The sequence below is a fragment of the Pelobates fuscus genome, chromosome 1, assembly GCF_036172605.1.
Source record: "Pelobates fuscus isolate aPelFus1 chromosome 1, aPelFus1.pri, whole genome shotgun sequence".
In the NCBI taxonomy this organism is placed as follows: domain Eukaryota; kingdom Metazoa; phylum Chordata; class Amphibia; order Anura; family Pelobatidae; genus Pelobates; species Pelobates fuscus.
Window position 1 is genome coordinate 236,381,075 of NC_086317.1, and position 20,925 is coordinate 236,401,999.

Sequence of the window (20,925 nt, forward strand, 5' to 3'; positions counted from 1 at the left end):
GTGCTGCAGCAATGTGACAGCTTTGCTGCAGATTAGAGGAGGTTGTCTATTTTAAATCACAAAACAACTTTCTTTAGAAAATACACACACTTTATGTAGTGGATAGATAATATTTGTTAATAATTGTAGCAAATAAAAAAAGAAATCTAAATGGCAAGTATAGGCCAAAGATAGAAAAACTGGTTCTGCAGATCAACTAGGTTTCCATAAATTTTGCTATTCAGATATTCGTTATAATGTTGAATTTGGTAAAGAAACCCCACTGTGCGGCTACACTAGACTTGTGTAAATTCGTGAACATTCAGCTGTATTTGCCAAGTATTATACTTGGTGAATATGTGCCATTACCTCACAGGTGTCCGAGGGCTACCGATGAATCTGCGAGGTGAGCGAATTTTTGGTTCAAATGAAAACTTTTCTTTCACGCTTTCAAGTACAGAGGGAGCCACATAAGTAAAGCCCTGAAAGAGAAAATGTTTGTGAGTTTTAAAACCAGAGACCCTATTTCTTTTTACCACCTTTAGGCTCATGTTTTTTCATGGTGTTTTTAATTTCTTTTTATTTATTTTTTGACACATTTATGGATTAAAAAAAAAAACCCTGGGCAAGTTTCATATGTAAATTCAAAACTGTAAAAATGTACATGACATTTCAGTTATGTTAGCCACCGACCACCCCCTCTGTTTAGAATTCTCAGCTCTGAGATGAACCGAGGTTCTTAGAGACCATGAGAAAAATACACATTGTGCATCAGTCCACAGATCTCCAGTTGCTTACTCTCTGAACAGATATAATATGATGGCATTGGTGTTAATGTGTTAAAAAGCTGTGGGTCACAGTACTTAAAATGTAAAGGTGGAATAGAGGGATGCAAACAAGTTACTACATTTTCATATGTGCTATTTTGCTGTATACCAATGCTCATTAACCCTATTCAGATCTTCATAAACCCACGTAATCCCACACATGCACCGCTGTATGTTCAGTATTGTAAGGCTCTTTATATATCATGCTACTACAGAAAGTGGGTGAGTCACCAGATTTTTGCATATACTATGTGTTTAAAGTATGTATCGCAGTAGAAACGCTTGGAAAGGTTTGGGCGTCTGCAGTAACACAAACTTACACAAATGATGGTTAAAACTGCCACACAAGTTCACAAGCTGTTTGCAAAATACCCAAACTGGCGAAGTATCACAGGAAACGCAATTCACAAAATTCTAAGTCACTTCTAACATTAAAGGGACACCGAAGTAAACAAATGGAGATACAGCCAGTCATAAAGGAAAACACATGGGCAACACCTTAGGATATCACCAATAAGGTAAATACTGCATTCACAAAGGATGAGAGCCTTGAATAGAAATTTTAATATTGTATATTGTATATTACTGTAATACTTTTATAACTTATGCGGGGACAAAAATGTGCAGTGTCTGCAGTTGCATACTCATCATTCCAACTGGTTTACATTATCATATTTTCTTACTCACGTGATTTGTTACCGAACAAATGTATGACACTAATGTTTAACTGGATTTGTAAAAAAAACCTTGGCACAATTTAAATGTTTTACTTACCACAAACACTTGGTTGGCACTTTCACTGAGTGTGGCATCATCCGGACTGTCCACAGGTGTTTGACGTGTAAACTTTGAGTCAAACTGGCTCACATCCTCTTCAGATTGCTTAAAAAGACAATAGAGGCAGATAACACATATATTTTACATACGACCAAGCAATGAGTCAGACTTTTGTCCTAAGAGAGCAAAAATTTCACTGGCAAGAATAAGAGGTACGTAAAGCCAACCACATTTAGAGATAGCAACTGTAAACTTTGCACCGCTAGCTAAAATGGACACTCTACTCTAACCACTACAATGAGCGTGCTTAAAAAGCAAGTGGAAGCCATCGACCTGGTTAATTTTTAATTATTTGAGTGGTTTAACAAAAAAAAAACAAAAAATCAGGGCTCTCAAGGAATACTTCCACTATGGCCCCTTTGCTATATTTGCCAACGGTAGCACCCTGGAAATTAAGTTACGGTAAGTAGTAACTATAGCTAGGTTGAGATATTTTTTTCCAAGTTTGTTATTTTAATAAATTTTGCAATTCTGTATTCAACTCACCACTTTTAAGTTAATAAACAAGATATTGTCCATGTTGGGGACTGCAGAGAGCAATTATCCAATCAACATTTATCAGTGTTAGGCAATGGCTAAAATTTTGACTAAAATTTAGACCCACCATCTGGGCATACAAGATAAAGGCCACAGTCAAAAAGTGTTGATCTAATTTGTGAATGATCGTATTGCCGTAAAGTTTTATTAAGGTATACAAATGTAATCTAACAAAGCTACATGACATATGGTTTGACACATCTCCCCTTGACATTCATCTTATTAGTGATAAGATTGTCTGTGCTTGGGATTTCCGATAACTAGTGGAGTTATTTCTTGATTTGTACAAATACAGATGCACATTCAAGAATTCTAGAAATGTCTATTCTGCATTCTCACTAGCAAAATTACATTGATGGGCAATTCATGGCAAGGAATTGTGGGAAGAAAACGGCAACTGCCAAAACAGTAATTGCTTTTGCAAATCCTTTTTATTCCAGCTATTAAATTGTAATCAGAGATTTCATCATGGATGGAAAAACAGATTCAGGTTTTCAACTATCAACCAGCTTAAGGAATATTAAATCAGATCCTGACTTTCAAAAGACATTTTGTTTTTCCATCAGCACCTTTGATAGTACCCTTATATATTTATTCAAAACACTATGAGACACCTAGCAAAGGATAAACGATAAAATGCCCTGGATATATGTGATGTATCTATAGATAGAACTACAGATATTGGTTAGAACACTAAAAGAGTTATTTACTAAATTAAGAAATTACAGAAAAAGTGAATTTCAAAATTTAAAATCAAAGTAGCAAACGTGAAAACATAGCTTAAGATTTTGCTCCAAATTCAGCTTCTTAAATTTTAAATTCACTTTTACTTTTCACTTTAGTAATTAACCCTGTAGGTGTTAAATCACAACTTGAATATGCAGGGTTATTCAAAAAAGGGAGAATCGCTGGAAAATCTAGGTAAATGTAAAATTTAAGGCCAAATCAGTCAAACTGGAAGCAGTGCAGTGCTTCCCTGTTTGGGCTTAAATTTGAAATTCACCTTGAATTCATCACAATTCTCACACTCAGTAATAATCCTGAATTAATGCTCTGACGCACTATAATAGAAGCTTGCAAACATTACCAAACTACATGACGTGTGACTGCAAAGAGTATGTTTTTTTTCAATATATACACACACACATACCAAAAGAGGTTTAAAGGGAGGCTCCACTTTACGAGCCAGGAGGTCTTCCCAGTTGATGTGTCTGAAAAATGGGTGAGCCTAAAAATGTGATAACATGAAAATCAAATAAAACAATACTTGCATACAAGAGTCAATTGTTATCCCAGGCAAATTTTATTTTAGACTAACAGTTGAAGAAAAATTGTTAACTTTCAAGTAAGGCATAGTTTTAAGAATTTTACTGCCCAATTAGTCATATTTGTCTTGTGCTACAACAGTAACATAGGCTGAAAAGGTTTGCCACATTCACGATAAAGTCTGCTTTAGAAGTCTGTCCACATTACAATGAAAATTGCATCCAGACCCCCAAAGGTTATCAAAAAAAGTGACTGTAGAACGTGTTCAGTAAAAACACAGGATTTTAACCAAGGCCAGGCAATTAACCTCTTCCAGACATTAGGATGTTCCATGCCATCCTTCAGAGTGGATTTTAAAGCAGTCAGGATGGCATTTAATGTTCTGCAGCTTTGGGAGTCACCAATTGACATCTAGGCCAAGTAGATGGCAACATACTGCTCTGTTTTTAACAAGGAAATCCATCTGTTGATATCCCTACTAATAATAGCATTTTGTTTTCTTAGGGTTAGTTGTATTGTACTGTTAATGCGGTTTTAGGGTAGGTATATGGTTAGTGAAAGCATAGGATAAAGGGAATAGTTGGTATAGCGTACGGGGAGGAGGAGAGAGTTGGTATAGGGTTAGCATTATCTGCCAAGACTTTAGCTCAGACATATTAGAACTGATTTTTTTAATTGCACTGGATGTGTAAAAATTATAAGCAAAAGTGTGAAGGGGGAAAAAAAAGATTAAAAGAAAGCCCTGTCTTTTAAAAATATTATATATATATATATTTATTTTGGAGCAAATACAATCTAAGTTTTAACTAATCTGCTGGAGAAGTCCTGAGAGTACTTCCTATATACTGAAGAATATTTTTTTATTTCATCTAAGTTTTTCTTTTTTAAAGAGAAACCCTACATTATTGTGGAACACAAACACAAACTTTGACAATTACCTCTTTCTTTAAGGGGTTGAAAAGGAGAGGATTAAAAAAGGGGTGCCACTTTACCTGAACATCTCCAGCATCACCAACTCCTGCTCCAAGACGTGATGCAGCGTTTCTCTTTAGCAGCTTTAATAAAAGATAAAGTCACATGTTGAAAACTGTTTGTTTAAATAACATTCAATTAAAAGGGAATCTATGGGATAAAGTGCATTGAAAAATATAAAATGATAAGAGTTTAAAAAGTCACGAAATGCATTGTTTACGAAGTCTGCTGAAGCTAGAAGCAAAACGCTCCCAACATGATGAATTCACTTAACCTCCTTAATCACCGCATAGTATAAGAAGTGGGAAGGGTTGAACTGCTCTGTAATCCAATAGTAGCTGTACTGCGGCTGCTATCAGTTTACACATAGCACTGTTCCCATACTCATGTATGATCTTTTCAGGGAGGAGAGAGTTGAACCCAAGTTATGTGCAAGATCCTGCATACAAGACAGTCAAAATGAATACAGATACACAAAAGGTCTTAAAATTTGTCTATTCCCAGGAAAGATTACAAGGAGAGAACTTTATATTTTATCAGCCATGTCTTGAATGTTCGATGTTGTGTATCCTGTAATTAACACCAATATACAATTATTTATCTAGCCCACCTCTATTATATTATTTATATAGCGCCAGCAGGTTCCGTAGCGCTGTACAATGGGTGGAGTAACAAACGTAATTTGCAACTAGACAAATTGACGCACAGGAACAGAGGGGTTGAGGGCCCTGCTCAATGACCTTACACCCCCCATCACTTTTCTTCAAAGTTTTTCTTGTGCACATAACACAAATTAGTGAACATGGAATGACTGATATCATCAAATAAGATAAATCATACCTTTTTGAGGAGATCCCTGGCTTCTTGTGTGAGGTAGGGAGGCAGGTTTAGTTTACATTTAAGAATTTTATCAATGGTCTTTTTTCGATTTTCACCAGTAAATGGCGGCTGAAACATAAACGCAAATCTATTAACCCTGTTATAAATGAGATTTCTGTGTAATTGTGACAAGTTTTTAAAATTAATTATTCTTAAGATATTTATAATTTGTTCCCTGATATTTTGAAATGCAGCCATATATACATTAATATTGTTTTAAGGGACATACAGTGTGTCTACTGGACATACATATTAGTATAAAGGACAAGTATGAATAATATATTAAATAAATGGGGAAAACTGAAGAAATTTAATTTCAGACTTAAGCTTCGCAAGTACTGTAGAAATGATCAGCAAAAGAAAAATAAAATCGTTGATAAGAAGACTCAATTCTCCCATATTTGAGGATGATATCATATGTCTGTCTCATAGGATTCCTAAACCATTTTAAGGAGTTACATGCTTTGTAAAAGGAGGGAACCACTGTTTGTATACTGCGACTAGAATTTTAAGAGTAGTCACCAAATCTAAAACTGCTGCAAACAAAATATATTTGAAATACAGGTGATTTTCTTACCCAAGCCATTAACTGTTAGACCCACTAAAGCCTTATTAAATAACTCCACTGTTATTACAGCATATATTAACCCAGACTAAATTTTTTTATTACGGTGTCATTCGCAGTTAAAAATATATATATATCCGGATGACATAGTTCTGTGATGCATATAAATCTTGACAATGTAATATTTGCAAGTGAGATGGTTGAGATGAAGGCATGCATGTAAAAAACAGTGCACCTACTGCTCCAGTCAGCATGTCATACATTAACGCCCCAAGACTCCACCAGTCTACAGCACGGTTATGACCACTCCGCATTAAAATTTCAGGGGCCCTAAAAGAAAAAACAATAAATCAATAGCCCCATGGTATGCCACGAAATCAACATTATTCATTGTTTATCTTGGAACACTGAAATGCAAGGACTTGACATGCCCTGGCAGGAAGAACTACACACATCCTCATTCTGATGTACTAACATGGTTAATATAAACTAAAATACCATTTGAGTAACTGCTGTTACATAATGCAAGTAAGTGGCATGTTACAATATCATGCATGTATTAATACAGTACATGCATCGGCAAAATATAAACAAATCTCAATTAAGGTAAGATCGTGTGTGCCAAGTTCAGCAATGTAAAATTTGCAATGATACGGGTTAGTCCAAAGCAAAAAAAAAAATACGGGTGTTGCAGAAAACACACTGCTAAAATTGCTTACATGTATTCTATTGTTCCACAGAAGGTGTGTGTTACTGTGCCATCATGAATAGATTCTTTGCAAAGGCCAAAATCAGTCAGTTTCACGTGTCCTGCAAACGGAGGAAGAAACATTGCATAAACTACAACTGAAATACAGAAAGTATATTAACACGACGTCAAACCTAAAAAAATGTGGATTTAAAAAAAAAAAAAGGTATTACAAACTCCAACAGAAGATAGTGTAATGTACAATGTGGTATTTGATACTGAATATATTAATTAGAATAGGACAACAGATTAATCGAAACAGGTAAAATCAAGCAAAATTTAATTTACACAATTCGCAGTACAAAATTATTTCTACCTTGGTGATTGAGCATGATGTTCTCTGGTTTCAAGTCACGATAAATTATTCCTTTTTGATGCAAATGCCCCAATGCCATTGAGATTTCTGCCAAGTAAAAACTGAAAAAAAAGAAAAAAACAGGACCTTGTTTGACAGCCAGGGTGGTGTGACGAGATTATTTGTATAAAAGTGACAATTTGGAGTGAAATATGAACTTTGTAAAAAAAAAAAAAAAAAAAAAAAAAAGGGGGACACGCTTCACGCAAGGCACTTCAGCGATTTAAAGAGCATCAGGGGTAATAAGGAATTACATTAAATAATCGGATGAGATTACATTAACAAAGTGTCTATTCTGTATTTTGGTAGCTCCTCTAAACTCATCCTTCTAATGTATGTAAATCAGGTGCCCCTAAAATAAGGGGACTCTAAGTAACTAGGATTTCACTTACCAAGCCGTATCCTCCATAAAAATCCCCTCTCTTTCCAACTGCATGAAGAGTTCTCCTCCTGTGTTTAATACATACAAAAAAACCAAAACGATTTTATACCCTGACAAAACGGCTTCTCCTACTTTTACATTACAAGCATACAGAATCAAGTTTGGTTCTCACAAAAAATATAAAGCACCACAGAATATACCAGTGCTGCATGAATGCCAACAAAAAACTAGTCGGATGGTTCATTCCAGTACATATGAAGATTACATTCTCAATCCTCACTTAGTTTTTCAGCTATAAAGAGTTGCCAACCTATCTAAAGTTATGGAGATAAGAACGTTTTATTTGCTTGTCTTTAGTAAGTAGGCTAGTGGAAAGTCATGTCATAGGCCATACTGTAGGGATCGCAGTGTAGGCAATTTCTCATCAACCTTTCCTATACTTGCATTTAGTAACTACAGAACAAGTGGTGAGAAAATACTATGAACATGACACCGGGTAAGTAATTTAAAGCTTTACAGCCTAAATTTCATTTTGAGCAGGAGTTAGTTGTATCAGCCTTCTATGTATGGAAGCTTTTAGCAGATATACCAGCAAAATAAAAAGATGTATGGAAAACAAGGTTAAGTGACAGAATAGGTGGGTTTATATACCAGACACAGCAATGCATCATTTCCTGCACAACTGCTAAAAACAGTGTCTTGAGAGATTTCAATGTTAAGATAATTTCCATGTATATGCTTTTCAAATTGCCACCAAGGAATTTGGCGCATTTTAATCGAACATAACGGATGAGGAATTTGCAGTCATTTGGAAACAAATTCTCATATTTAAATTTGTATTCATCTTTACACTATGTTTATACACACAGAATATTCGGAGATTAGCCTCAAGATTAACCTTGAGACAGAATAATCTGTTATGTTTAGTTGTTATTTTGTGAGGTTTGATCCAATTTTCTACCAAATAATTAAAAGACACTGTAGGCACGGTGATCGTTTCCCCTTCATTGAGATGGTTAGTGCCAGGAATTCCCGCCCTTCCATCCAGTTTTAAACGATTTTTAAAGGTTAATGCTAAATTACATGAATTCACCTGTGGCAAATTTGATGGGTATGATTTAGATAGGCACACACCTGGCTATACAAAGTCTCAGAGCTATAAATATATCTCAGGATAGCAACCAAGCCATGAGGTCAAAGGAACTGCCTGCAGAGCTCAAAGTCAGGAATGTGTTGAGGCACAGATCTGGGGAAGGCTACAAATATATCCGCTGCCCTGAAGGTCCATAATGCTAAAAATGGAGAAGTCTGGCACAATTGGGACTCTTCCTAGAGTTGCCATCCAGCTAAAATTAGCAATTGGGGGAGAAGAGTCATGGCAAGAGAAGTGACTAGGAAACTGGTCAAGGTTGAAGGAAAGCTGAATGCAACATATTACAACGATGAAAAACCTGATCCAGAGCAGTCAGGGCCATGACCCTAAGAACACAGCAAAGACAATGTAGACGTGGCTTATGTACAACTCTGAATGTCCTTGAGTGTTCTAGTATGAGCCTGGACTTCAAACCAATCGAATAGGTCTGGAGTAACTTGACAATCTCCATCCAACCTGTCCAAGTCTGAGAAGACCTGAATGGCAAAAAATTACCAAATCTAGGGGTGCAAAGCTTGTTGCATCATACCCAAAGTCTTGAAGCAGTAATTGCTGCCAAAATGCGCTTCACCCAAGTATTAAGGGTTTGATTATTTAGGACAGTGTGATATTAGTTTTTTTTCTTCCTGTTTAACATGTTTGTAAAGTTTCAAAAATATGTTTTCTTTGTCAATATGGGGTACTTATTGACAATTGTATAGCGGCAACTTGTTCCACAGTGCTGTACTTTATTATTATTATTGGGGAATTTAGCAAAGAAACTATTACAAATGTTGACCGGAACAATGGGTTGATAATGATCCTGCTTCAACAAGCTTACAATCTTGAGATTGTTGAGGGGAAAGATAAAAAAAGGAAACAACTGTAGCATGAGCCTGCAACATTAAAAAAAATTTAAGGGGTTTGAATACTTCCTAAATGATTTGTACATTGAGATGTGTAATGAAAAGAGTGGAGTTTAACTAAAACACTGCACATTTTGTTCTTCTATGAGATCCACATGGCAATTACTTTACTTTTCAAACCTTACCCCAGAATTATCTTTTATACACAACCCCTCTGTGGCTCCACTCTTTCCACATACTATCTGACTTGATATTTCTTAACCCGCTATCCGCTTGCCAAACTGCCATTCTTCCAATCACCTCTTTTCCTATCTTTTATTTCCACTTAACTTTAGTGACAATTCCTCATCTAAAATGCACACAAGGCATGCCTTCTATATTGCTATGCACATAACATATGCCTTTCATGTTAACGTGCTGCCAAGTGTGCTAGCAGTTTATTGCTCCAACAGAAAAATATATATATATATATATATATATATATATATATATATATATATATATATATATATATATATATATATATATATATATATATATATATATATATATATATATATATACATATACATATACATACATACATACATACATACATACACACACACACACACATACATACATACACATACATACACACACACACAAATGTAGTGGCACTCACCCTTTCAATGACAGTATAGAAAAGAGATGCACTCTCAGGTCTTGTAGAAAAAGTCACTATTATTTAATATCAAATAACAAATCAGATCGACGTTTCGACCTCTTCAGGTCTTCAAGATCACATCTTGAGGAAGACCTGAAGAAGTCGAAACGTCGATCGGATTTATGTTATTTGATATTAAATAATAGTGACTTTTTCTACAAGACCTGAGAGTGCATCTCTTCTACATATATATATACATACATATACATACATATATATACATACATATATACATATATATACACATACATACATATACACACATATACACACATACATACACATATATACATACACATATATACATATATATATATATATATATAAAAATTATATACTGGATGATAAAATCTGAAATACAGAATTTATGCTCTCTCACAAGTTTAAACTATTTGAAGTTACCAAGTGAAAATGTATGCAGTCATAATGATACACACTTGGAAATACAAATTAAACCATCTATCTAGCAAGACACCATACAAACTGACCACTGAGATACTCTAAAATGAGGTAGAGTTTTCCACCAGTCTGAAAGGCGTAAATTAAATCTACGATGAAAGGGTGCTTCACTTCCTCCAAGATATTTCGCTCCGCTTTTGTGTGAGCTGTGTCTTTTGCATTCCGAACAATCATGGCCTAAAAAAACAAGGATATTTATGAAGATGTTCATTGGCAGATAAAAAATAAATAAATCCCTCTACATATGGGAAGTAGTAATTTGCAGTCCATCACTGTGCAAGAGAAACAAGCTCACACTACCTTTTAAAGGAACATTCCAAGCACCAAAATAGCGTGATGTAGTGATTATGGTATCCTTTTTTTCTGGCTCTGCACAATGAAAGTCGTCAAAACGTTTGCCAGAGCACGGCCAGATCACTGCCCGAGAGTATTAGCCGATTGCACGCTTACAATAACATTGAGGGGAGGGGACATGCTGTAGTAGCTAAGGTGCTTGAAGTGTTCATTTAATTTTAAAATCATAAATAAATGCATTATGCTGACTTTCAAAGGGGAAGGGGTGCACTTTTAATTTTTAAACAGATAATTGAGGATACTTTATAACTTAAGGAAAAAGTCAGGTGACACTCATTTTCTTCCCTCTGTATTGCAAGTCTACAGCTTCAACAACAAGGAAATTACGGAATTGATGGGTTTTCTCAATTTTGTTGCCTCATTTGCTTTTGAAAGCCCTGTGTGTCCCAAAACCACAAACAAACTACTAAAAATATCTAACAGCAGTTGCAGAGCAACTGCAATTAGCTTGCTGGGCAGGTTCATGAATGAAACTGCACTCAGCTTTGCATGTAAAAACTTGGCATGCTACATAAAACCCATCTTCAACATACAAAAGGAAGCATGACTATGCCTATTGAAGGAACATTCCATTAGAATTATTAGGGTGATTTAGATTAAGTGCCCATTTAGAAATATTAAAAAAATAAATACATTTTTAAATCCTTTTGTCCCCCAGTGCGATGCAGCTATTCCTCTGCTGGCTGAGGAGATAATCAATACTGATGATCTCAGCCATTCCAATGCTTCCCCATAAGGAAGCATTGGGTGCCCAGTGTGCATGTGCAACAATCACAACTCAATACATCTCTATGGGGAGCATTTGGTATCTCTGTCAAACAAGTACTATGCAAAGACTGCAAGACCACAAACGCTCTAGAGGCTGTCCGACTGACAACCACTAGAGATGGCATAAGGCAGCAATGCAAACACTGCCTTTTCTCAGAAAATACATTTTTTACAAATGACAAATGTAGAAGCAGTCTTTTTGCCATAGAACCACTACATAAAGCTGTTCCTAATTCCACAACTGATGTTCTATGTAATCCCAAGTTGATGATGCATTACCAAAAACAGTTTCAAGACAATTCTAACAGCTTACCTTTTTAAGCACTTTCATTGCAAATATGTTTCCTGTATGGGCTCCAATCACTTTGCGTACTTGAAAAACCTGAAGACCATAAAACAGACGTTAACCATTTAGTCTTTGTTCTTGAATCAATTCTTTACAAGAAAAAAAACCAAAAACCCTGCATTTGCTAGCTCCCAAATTGGGTAAGAATATCCACCAGAAGTCTCATTCCAGCCTCCGGGATCTGACCTTTCTGTCATGAAAAGACATTCAAAGGAGAAGGTGCAGCATCACAGCTGAAATCATTGCAGTTACAGTCAACTGTTAGAGGAGACATTCCTGTACCTTGCCTACACAATATGTTATTCAGGTGATTATAGTGTCTTTTTGATGAAAGAAATCATGTGCAACAGTTTCCCCCCAAAAAAATTAATCACACTTGTAATGCAAATATTTACACCAAGACAAAATCCTTAACCTAAAAACAAATTAGCAACTACAAACTCTTACCTTGCCATAGCCACCTTTTCCAAGGACACGGAGAAGTTCAAAGCACTCTGGTCTGATCTTTTCTGGACCTTTATTTACACTTGTCTCTGAGATTTCAAACTTTTCACAATGCTCCATACCACTACAGGGACACAGATAACAAAAGCTACTAAAGCAAAATATATACTTATGAATATGTAATTCTGTGCATTATATTTAGCAGCATACAAAACACAGTATACAAGATTTTTTATATTCTTTAAATTGTAACCAACTGTGGGGTGGGGGCTACCTACCTTCACTCTTCCTCCCACCAAGATATTAGTTTAGTTTTGTCAGAAGGGGAGAACCAGTCACTACAGTGCAACAAACCTGTTTTCACAGTAAAGTGTTGAAGATTCCATTCAGCTGCCTTCCAATTCATTCTTTGAAGTACTGCATATGTGTGAGACCAAACTTTTAGTCCCTTTAGTTTTAATAGGAGACTCACTAAACCATTTGGTAATCTAACAATAGGCTTTAATTATCCAAGTTGGAAAAAGGTACAGTAGAGAGTTTTTACAACTTCATTATCAAGACCTAAATTTTGCAATTGTGTACAATTTACCAAACTGATGTATTTTAGTGGGTAAGCCCAGATATTTACTCCAGGGTAAAACATGTTAAAGTGTTCTTAAAAAAAGAAAAACGAAAAAAAGTCTGTTTTTTTACACAACCCATATATTGAGAAAAATGTACAGTATGTTAGAGCATACAATGCATTTTTGTATTTGCTAATGTTCAACAGTTCCCTCTATTCACATCAGAAGCAACACTGAATTACAGAACATAACTCAAGAAAAACCTATACAAAGCACAACATATCTTAACTAGTTGATGTCCCGAACAGTTCACCCTATTCATCATGGAGGTGGGAGGGTCTGCTGCTGATTGGCTGGAATGTGTCTGCTGACTGAGGTACAGGGTCAAAGTTTACTCAATAATGACGAATAGGGGCGGACCGAACATCACGCGCGTTCGCAACCACGAACGCGCTATGTTCGCCGGCGCACGGTTCCTGGCGAACTGTTCGGGACATCTCTAATCTTAACCCCTTAAGGACGGTGGGCGTTCTATGCCAGCCTTTTTGGGGTGCTCCTAAATGCCGAAGGGCAGCATAGAACGTCCGCGCTGTCCTTCATACTTACCGGGTCCCCGCCGATCACAATTCTGTAGTTGGCCTGGGAGCTCAGGCAAACTGACTGCCCAATCATTATATAAATATTAAAATACACTTAGAATGAGACAGCCACTAGAGGCTGGATTGACCCATTTGTAAACAGCAGTTTCTCTGAAACTGCTATGTTTACAGAAGGCAGGGTTAATCCTAGAGGGACATGGCACCCATTGAGCTTAAGTGGTCTGGGTGCCTATAGTGGTCCTTTAAGGTCAAAATAGTTGAACTGGAAGCATTCTCTAATTCAGGAATGCTTCTAGATATGTGTTTAAGAATTTTAAGTTAATTCAAATTTAAGGGAACTTTACTAAATAACCCATGTAGAGGTTTATAAGTGGATCAATTTGCAAGAAATATTGCAGTTATAAATATGCCCCTCACCAATAGATGTCACAAAAGGAAACTAGTCTTGACAGAGAATACTGCAAATTCATATAATTTATAGATACCGTATATACTCGAGTATAAGCAGAGTTTTTCAGCCCATTTTTTGGGCTGAAAAACCCCAACTCGGCTTATACTCGAGTCAAGGTCTGTATTATGGCAATTTGCATTGCCATAATACAGACTGGGGGGAGAGGGGGGCTGGTAGAGCTGTACTTACCTGTTCTGCAGCTCCTGTCAGCTCTCTCCTCCTCTGCGCCGTCCGGTCAGCACCTCGGTCAGCTCCCAGTGTAAATCTCGCGAGAGCCGCGGCTCTCGCGAGACTTACAGTGTAAGCTGACAGAAGAGCAGAACGGACGGCGCAGAGGAGGAAAGAGCTGACAGGAGCTGCAGAACAGGTAAGTTACAGCTCTGCCAGCCCCCCTCTCCCCCCCACTGAACTACCACTGGACCACCAGGGAAGGAGAGCCCCCCCTCCCTGCCATATATCAAGCAGGGAGGGGGGACGAAAAAAAAATATATAAATAAAATAACAAATAATAATAAAAAAATAATAATAATAAAAAAAAAATTAATAATAACAAAAAAAAGGGGTATAAGGACCACTATGGGAGAGGGGGGGGGGGGGGTATAAGGACCACTATGGGAGGGAGGGGGGGGGGATAAGGACCGCTATGGGAGGGAGGGGGATAAGGACCACTATGGGAGGGAGGGGGTATAAGGACCACTATGGGAGGGAGGGGGTATAAGGACCACTATGGGAGGGAGGGGGTATAAGGACCACTATGGGAGGGAGGGGGTATAAGGACCACTATGGGAGGGAGGGGGTATAAGGACCACTATGGGAGGGAGGGGGTATAAGGACCACTATGGGAGGGAGGGGGTATAAGGACCACTATGGGAGGGAGGGGGTATAAGGACCACTATGGGAGGGAGGGGGTATAAGGACCACTATGGGAGGGAGGGGGTATAAGGACCACTATGGGAGGGAGGGGGTATAAGGACCACTATGGGAGGGAGGGGGTATAAGGACCACTATGGGAGGGAGGGGGGGGGATAAGGACCACTATGGGAGGGAGGGGGGGGGGATAAGGACCACTATTGGAGGGAGGGGGGTATAAGGACCACTATGAGAGGGGGTGGGATAAGGACCACTATGAGAGGGGGTGGGATAAGGACCACTATGAGAGGGAGGGGGGGTATAAGGACCACTATGGGAGGGAGGGGGGGGTATATGGACCACTATGGGAGGGAGGGGGGGGATAAGGACCACTATGAGAGGGGGTGGGATAAGGACCACTATGAGAGGGGGTGGGATAAGGACCACTATGAGAGGGAGGGGGGTATAAGGACCACTATGGGAGGGAGGGGGGGGTATATGGACCACTATGGGAGGGAGGGGGGGGTATATGGACCACTATGGGAGGGAGGGGGGGGGGATAAGGAACACTATGGGTGGGAGAAGGGGGATAAGGACCACTATGAGAGGGAGGGGGTGGGATAAGGACCACTAGGGGAGGGGTGAGTCAGGACCACTAGGGGAGGGGTGAGTCAGGACCACTAGGGGAGGGGTGAGTCAGGACCACTAGGGGAGGGGTGAGTCAGGACCACTAGGGGAGGGGTGAGTCAGGACCACTAGGGGAGGGGTGAGTCAGGACCACTAGGGGAGGGGTGAGTCAGGACCACTAGGGGAGGGGTGAGTCAGGACCACTAGGGGAGGGGTGAGTCAGGACCACTAGGGGAGGGGTGAGTCAGGACCACTAGGGGAGGGGTGAGTCAGGACCACTAGGGGAGGGGTGAGTCAGGACCACTAGGGGAGGGGTGAGTCAGGACCACTAGGGGAGGGGTGAGTCAGGACCACTAGGGGAGGGGTGAGTCAGGACCACTAGGGGAGGGGTGAGTCAGGACCACTAGGGGAGGGGTGAGTCAGGACCACTAGGGGAGGGGGGTGAAGGAACACTGGGGTGGGGAGGTAAGGACCACTGAGGGAGGAGGAGGGGAAGTCAGGACATATGGGGGGGGGGGAGGGGGCGGCAAAATGTTTTTTGCCTACGGCGGCAAATATCCTTGCACCGGCCCTGCACACACTGCATTCACACACTGCATTCATGCACTCACACACTGCATTCATGCACACACACGCTGCCCTCATGCACACACACGCTGCCCTCATGCACACACACGCTGCCCTCATGCACACACACGCTGCCCTCATGCACACACACGCTGCCCTCATGCACACACACGCTGCCCTCATGCACACACACGCTGCCCTCATGCACACACACGCTGCCCTCATGCACACACACGCTGCCCTCATGCACACACACGCTGCCCTCATGCACACACACGCTGCCCTCATGCACACACACGCTGCCCTCATGCACACACACGCTGCCCTCATGCACACACACGCTGCCCTCATGCACACACACGCTGCCCTCATGCACACACACGCTGCCCTCATGCACACACACGCTGCCCTCATGCACACACACGCTGCCCTCATGCACACACACGCTGCCCTCATGCACACACACGCTGCCCTCATGCACACACACGCTGCCCTCATGCACACACACGCTGCCCTCATGCACACACACGCTGCCCTCATGCACACACACGCTGCCCTCATGCACACACACGCTGCCCTCATACACACACGCTGCCCTCATACACACACGCTGCCCTCATACACACACGCTGCCCTCATACACACACGCTGCCCTCATACACACACGCTGCCCTCATACACACACGCTGCCCTCATACACACACACGCTGCCCTCATACACACACACGCTGCCCTCATACACACACACGCTGCCCTCATACACACACACGCTGCCCTCATACACACACACACGCTGCACTCATACACACACGCTGCACTCATACACACACACACACGCACACACTGCATTCATTATACACACACTGTAAATAAATATTCAATTAATATAATTTTTTTAGGATCTAATTTTATTTAGAAATTTACCAGTAGCTGCTGCATTTCCCACCCTAGTCTTATACTCGAGTCAATAAGTTTTCCCAGTTTTTTGGGATAAAATTAGGGGCCTCGGCTTATATTCGGGTCGGCTTATACTCGAGTATATACGGTAGTTTATGCATTATCTGTAATGTGAATTGAATAAACACAGACTTTACTTACAGGTCATATGAAATGCCTCCATGATCCATGAATTCACTGATTGCACTCTGAAAATACAATTAAAAAATATTTAAGATACATTTAGCAAGACACTGGTTATCAGAACAAAACATACATTTATGTCCCTAGTTCCATATCCATACAGTAGTTTTAAATTCCTGGATAAGGACCCAATTTTCAATCCCCACTGTATTGCAATGGAGATACCTTGAGAAGAGTTTAACCCCTTAAGGAACATTGACGTATTAGGTATGTCCGACAAAAAACAGTGCTCAAGGATGGATTACCTGCTCTGGTGTGTTTTTCTATGTTCGAGGAAATTTACCCGAACGTAGACAAATTCCCCGAACATAGACCAACTCTCTAATGTGGGGAATCCCTAGAATTCCCACGCTAGAGAGCTGGTTGTAAGTGCGAGTCGTCGTAAAACAGGTGGGTACTAAAGTGCAGACCACCTGTAGACTGGCAAATGCCATACTTAGAATTTTGATTGCAACACAGAGTTTGACTCTGTTCTGGACGAGAAAGCACCCTGTGACTGTCAGGAAGATAGCTACTGGAGGTGTATTTTAACCAATGTAAACATTACTGATGAAATAAAGGGGCAATGTTTTACACTGAAGTGTTAAAGTGACAGGACCACAGCACACAGATCACTTCATTGAGATGTGATTTGGGTGACTTTAGTGGTTCTTAAAAGGGACAGGGACCACATTGCATGACCTGCACTTTAAAGCAAACTACATCCAAAGTAGAGGACACCCGTCAAGATATCACTACCTGTTTTGTAGCTTCTCTGACTGTCTAAGAGAAAATCAGCTCATTCAGTACGGTTAGGGGCTGTGCTATGTGCTTGTACTGAGGAAGTGTTTCAAGCATGAGGGGCATGGCTAAGGAGGCAGGCTTATAGTGCAGCATTCTGCAAAACATTTGTGTGTGCAAAATCTGTAAAGAGGCGAGCGTGCAAAAAACAGCATATTAATGAGGTCAAAAGCTAACAAATGCATTAGTGCCTGGAGTATTCCTTTAGTGTAGGCTTTAAATGATCACTATAGGGTCAGGAACACAAACATGTATTCCTGACCCTATAGGGTTAAAACCACCATCTAGCCCCATTGGGCCCCTCATGCCTCCATAAATATAGTAAAATCTTACTGTATTCAAGCCTGAAGCTGTAGCTGCATGCTGTTTGACTCAGAAAAACAAGCAGTCTGCTGACACATCAGATCACATCATCAGAAGTGGTAGCCTGATCCAATCACAGTGCTTCCCCATAGGATTGGCTGAGACTGACAAAGAGGCAGATCAGGGGCAGAGCCAGCATGATTCAAACAGCCCTGGCCAATCAGCATCTCCTCATAGAGATGAATTGAATCAATGAATCTCGATGAGGAAAGTTCAGTGTCTGCATGCAGAGGGTGGAGATACTGAATGTTTGGATGCATTTTAGGCAGCCATGACCCAGGAAGAATCTCTAACAGCCATCTGAAGAGTGGCCAGTGAAGTTATCACTAGGCTGCAATGTAAACACTGCATTTTCTCTGAAAAGACAGTGTTTACAGCAAAAAGCCTGAAGGAAATTATTCTACTCACCAAAACAAATGCAATAAGCTGTAGTTCTGGTGACTATAGTGTCCCTTTAACTACACCTTTACATGGTTCTTACTAACAGACTGAAAATCGGTCGAGAAATGCTGAAGTCAATGGTGAATAGGGATGCACCGAAATGAAAATTCTGGGCCGAAACAGAAAATTCATGATGCCCTTGGCCGAAAACCGAAACGGACTGCCCCCCCCCCCCCCAATTATTTTAAAATGGTATTTTCTTTGATTTTATTAATATTAGACTTAATGAATTTAATGAATCTAATATGAAAAAACTACAAGCAAATAAAATAACCACACTTTCATTGAAAGTAACATCAAAATTGGACAGAAAATAACTTTAAAAAAAATATATAAATAAAAATCTGTTTGCTATATAGGACTTAAGAATAATATATTGTTGATATTAATTTAATATCAATATACATTCATTTAGTTTTATGCAACAGAATAAAATAAAAAAAAAATCTGTGTATTGCAGCCAGTTTATAATGTAGAAGTGGGTGTAGAATTCAGTCTCCTGTCGATAATGAACCTATCCAGTCTCACTTACCACTCAGTCCATGTGTTACAAAGCAGGTCTTCATGTTACACATTGACTCTGCAGCTTTATTTAACCAATAACACTGCCAAACAGATCTCACACTCTGCCATACTCTGTAGAGTTTAACATTATTCCTGCACTCATCAAAAATGGCTGCCCGGTAACATCATATCCGTGTTCTGTAATAGTGAAGGAGTTCGCATTTGCAGTGAGTGCCAGCATTGTGCTCCAGAGACATACCCGAAGTGGCTTCACTGAGGACACCGAAGCAAGGAAAGGGAGTAGATAAAGGGCTGGCACACCCAGTAAGGTGGGTTTTATAATATCCATAGTAACAACGTGTTTATATAGAGAGATAGCTATAGGGGGCTATCGCAGTACCGTACGCAGGTGAAGGGGGTGGACGGGGCCAGGGGGAGGTGTAATTTTCAGCAGATATAACCCATTTTCGGCCAAAATATTTGCCTGCTGAAATTTCGGTGCATCCCTAGTGGTGAAGGATGAAGATTTAAAAGAAAAGGAGCAAGGACTTCTACCTGACTTTCTTCTTAAATTCCATTAAAGACACCAGCTTCCATTCAATTATATCTACCAGATTCATCAACATTAGTGTGTGCCTGCTTCAAGTATAGCAATAGCTGTAAAACTATGTATTTAAATATATAGCAAATATTCACACTATGCCTTTAGGGATTCCAATCATTTGCCCAAAACCCTTTTACATGCTGGAACTCATTTATTTTAAACGTCTGTAGAACACTATGCTGAAAATGTACTAATGAAATATGGCTGATACAGGTACATCTGAAGAAAGTAGAAGAGAGCCTCAGCAATAATGACTCTAGACCTGATGAACTCCCTGAACTTAATACGCTAGAAGGTATGGAAGAGTCTACTTTGTATGACTTACACTGAGAAATTTTGCAGCTGGTAGAGACAGAAGTACAACAAAGGAGGATGAACGACAAGGAATTAGAAAATTTCAATGAGTTACTAGTACAATAGGGAGACATTTTTACTTTATGCACCCAAACTATACAGAATGTAATGTCACACTGCACCAAAGTGCAGAACTACAGGCGTTGCTAAAGTCACAAGTGTGACTGGGCCTTCTGCCTGTCATGGGGGACCTCAAGAGCTGGCCAGCTGACAAACTTAATTTCAATGTAGCTCTATGAGGAGATGCTGATTGGCCATTGCTGTGTTTGTCTTGTGTTGGCTCTGCCCCTGATCTGCCTCCTTGGCAGTCTCAGCCAATCCTATTGGAAAGCATTGTGATTGGCTTTTGTTCAACATTTCTGTCAGCTAAGGAGGCAGAGCCAGCAGCAGCAGACTGCAATAAAAGATTTACTATAATTAGGGGGGAAAGATCGTGGTTTTAACACTACAGGGTCAGGCATACGTGTTTGTATTCCTGACCCTATAGTGTTCCTTTAATTCTAAAAATAAGAGGCATATTTATGGCCACAAAAAGCCAAGTGAAAAAAACTGATGCATATATATGTATATCACATCACAATATATTCATTATCAGCAAATGTTAATTGTCCATGATGTATGGTTCTAATCTTCTTTATGTGTGAATGTAAATAAACACTAG

General features: G+C 39.6%; 1 protein-coding gene across 1 annotated transcript in view; it reads right to left on the reverse strand.

Annotated features, from left to right (window-relative positions):
* Positions 1-20,925, reverse strand: part of RPS6KB1 (ribosomal protein S6 kinase B1) — a 29,598-nt gene that overhangs the window by 2,401 nt on the left and 6,272 nt on the right. Inside the window, exons 2-14 of the mRNA XM_063455248.1 lie at positions 17,177-17,223; positions 12,426-12,546; positions 11,946-12,014; positions 10,540-10,687; positions 7,358-7,415; positions 6,927-7,027; positions 6,582-6,672; positions 6,102-6,192; positions 5,259-5,366; positions 4,439-4,501; positions 3,331-3,408; positions 1,581-1,688; positions 349-461 (exon numbers count right to left, since the gene is read on the reverse strand). Of these exons, the coding sequence (XP_063311318.1) occupies positions 349-461; positions 1,581-1,688; positions 3,331-3,408; positions 4,439-4,501; positions 5,259-5,366; positions 6,102-6,192; positions 6,582-6,672; positions 6,927-7,027; positions 7,358-7,415; positions 10,540-10,687; positions 11,946-12,014; positions 12,426-12,546; positions 17,177-17,223 (1,196 nt within the window). The remainder of the gene's footprint in view (positions 1-348; positions 462-1,580; positions 1,689-3,330; positions 3,409-4,438; positions 4,502-5,258; positions 5,367-6,101; positions 6,193-6,581; positions 6,673-6,926; positions 7,028-7,357; positions 7,416-10,539; positions 10,688-11,945; positions 12,015-12,425; positions 12,547-17,176; positions 17,224-20,925) is intronic.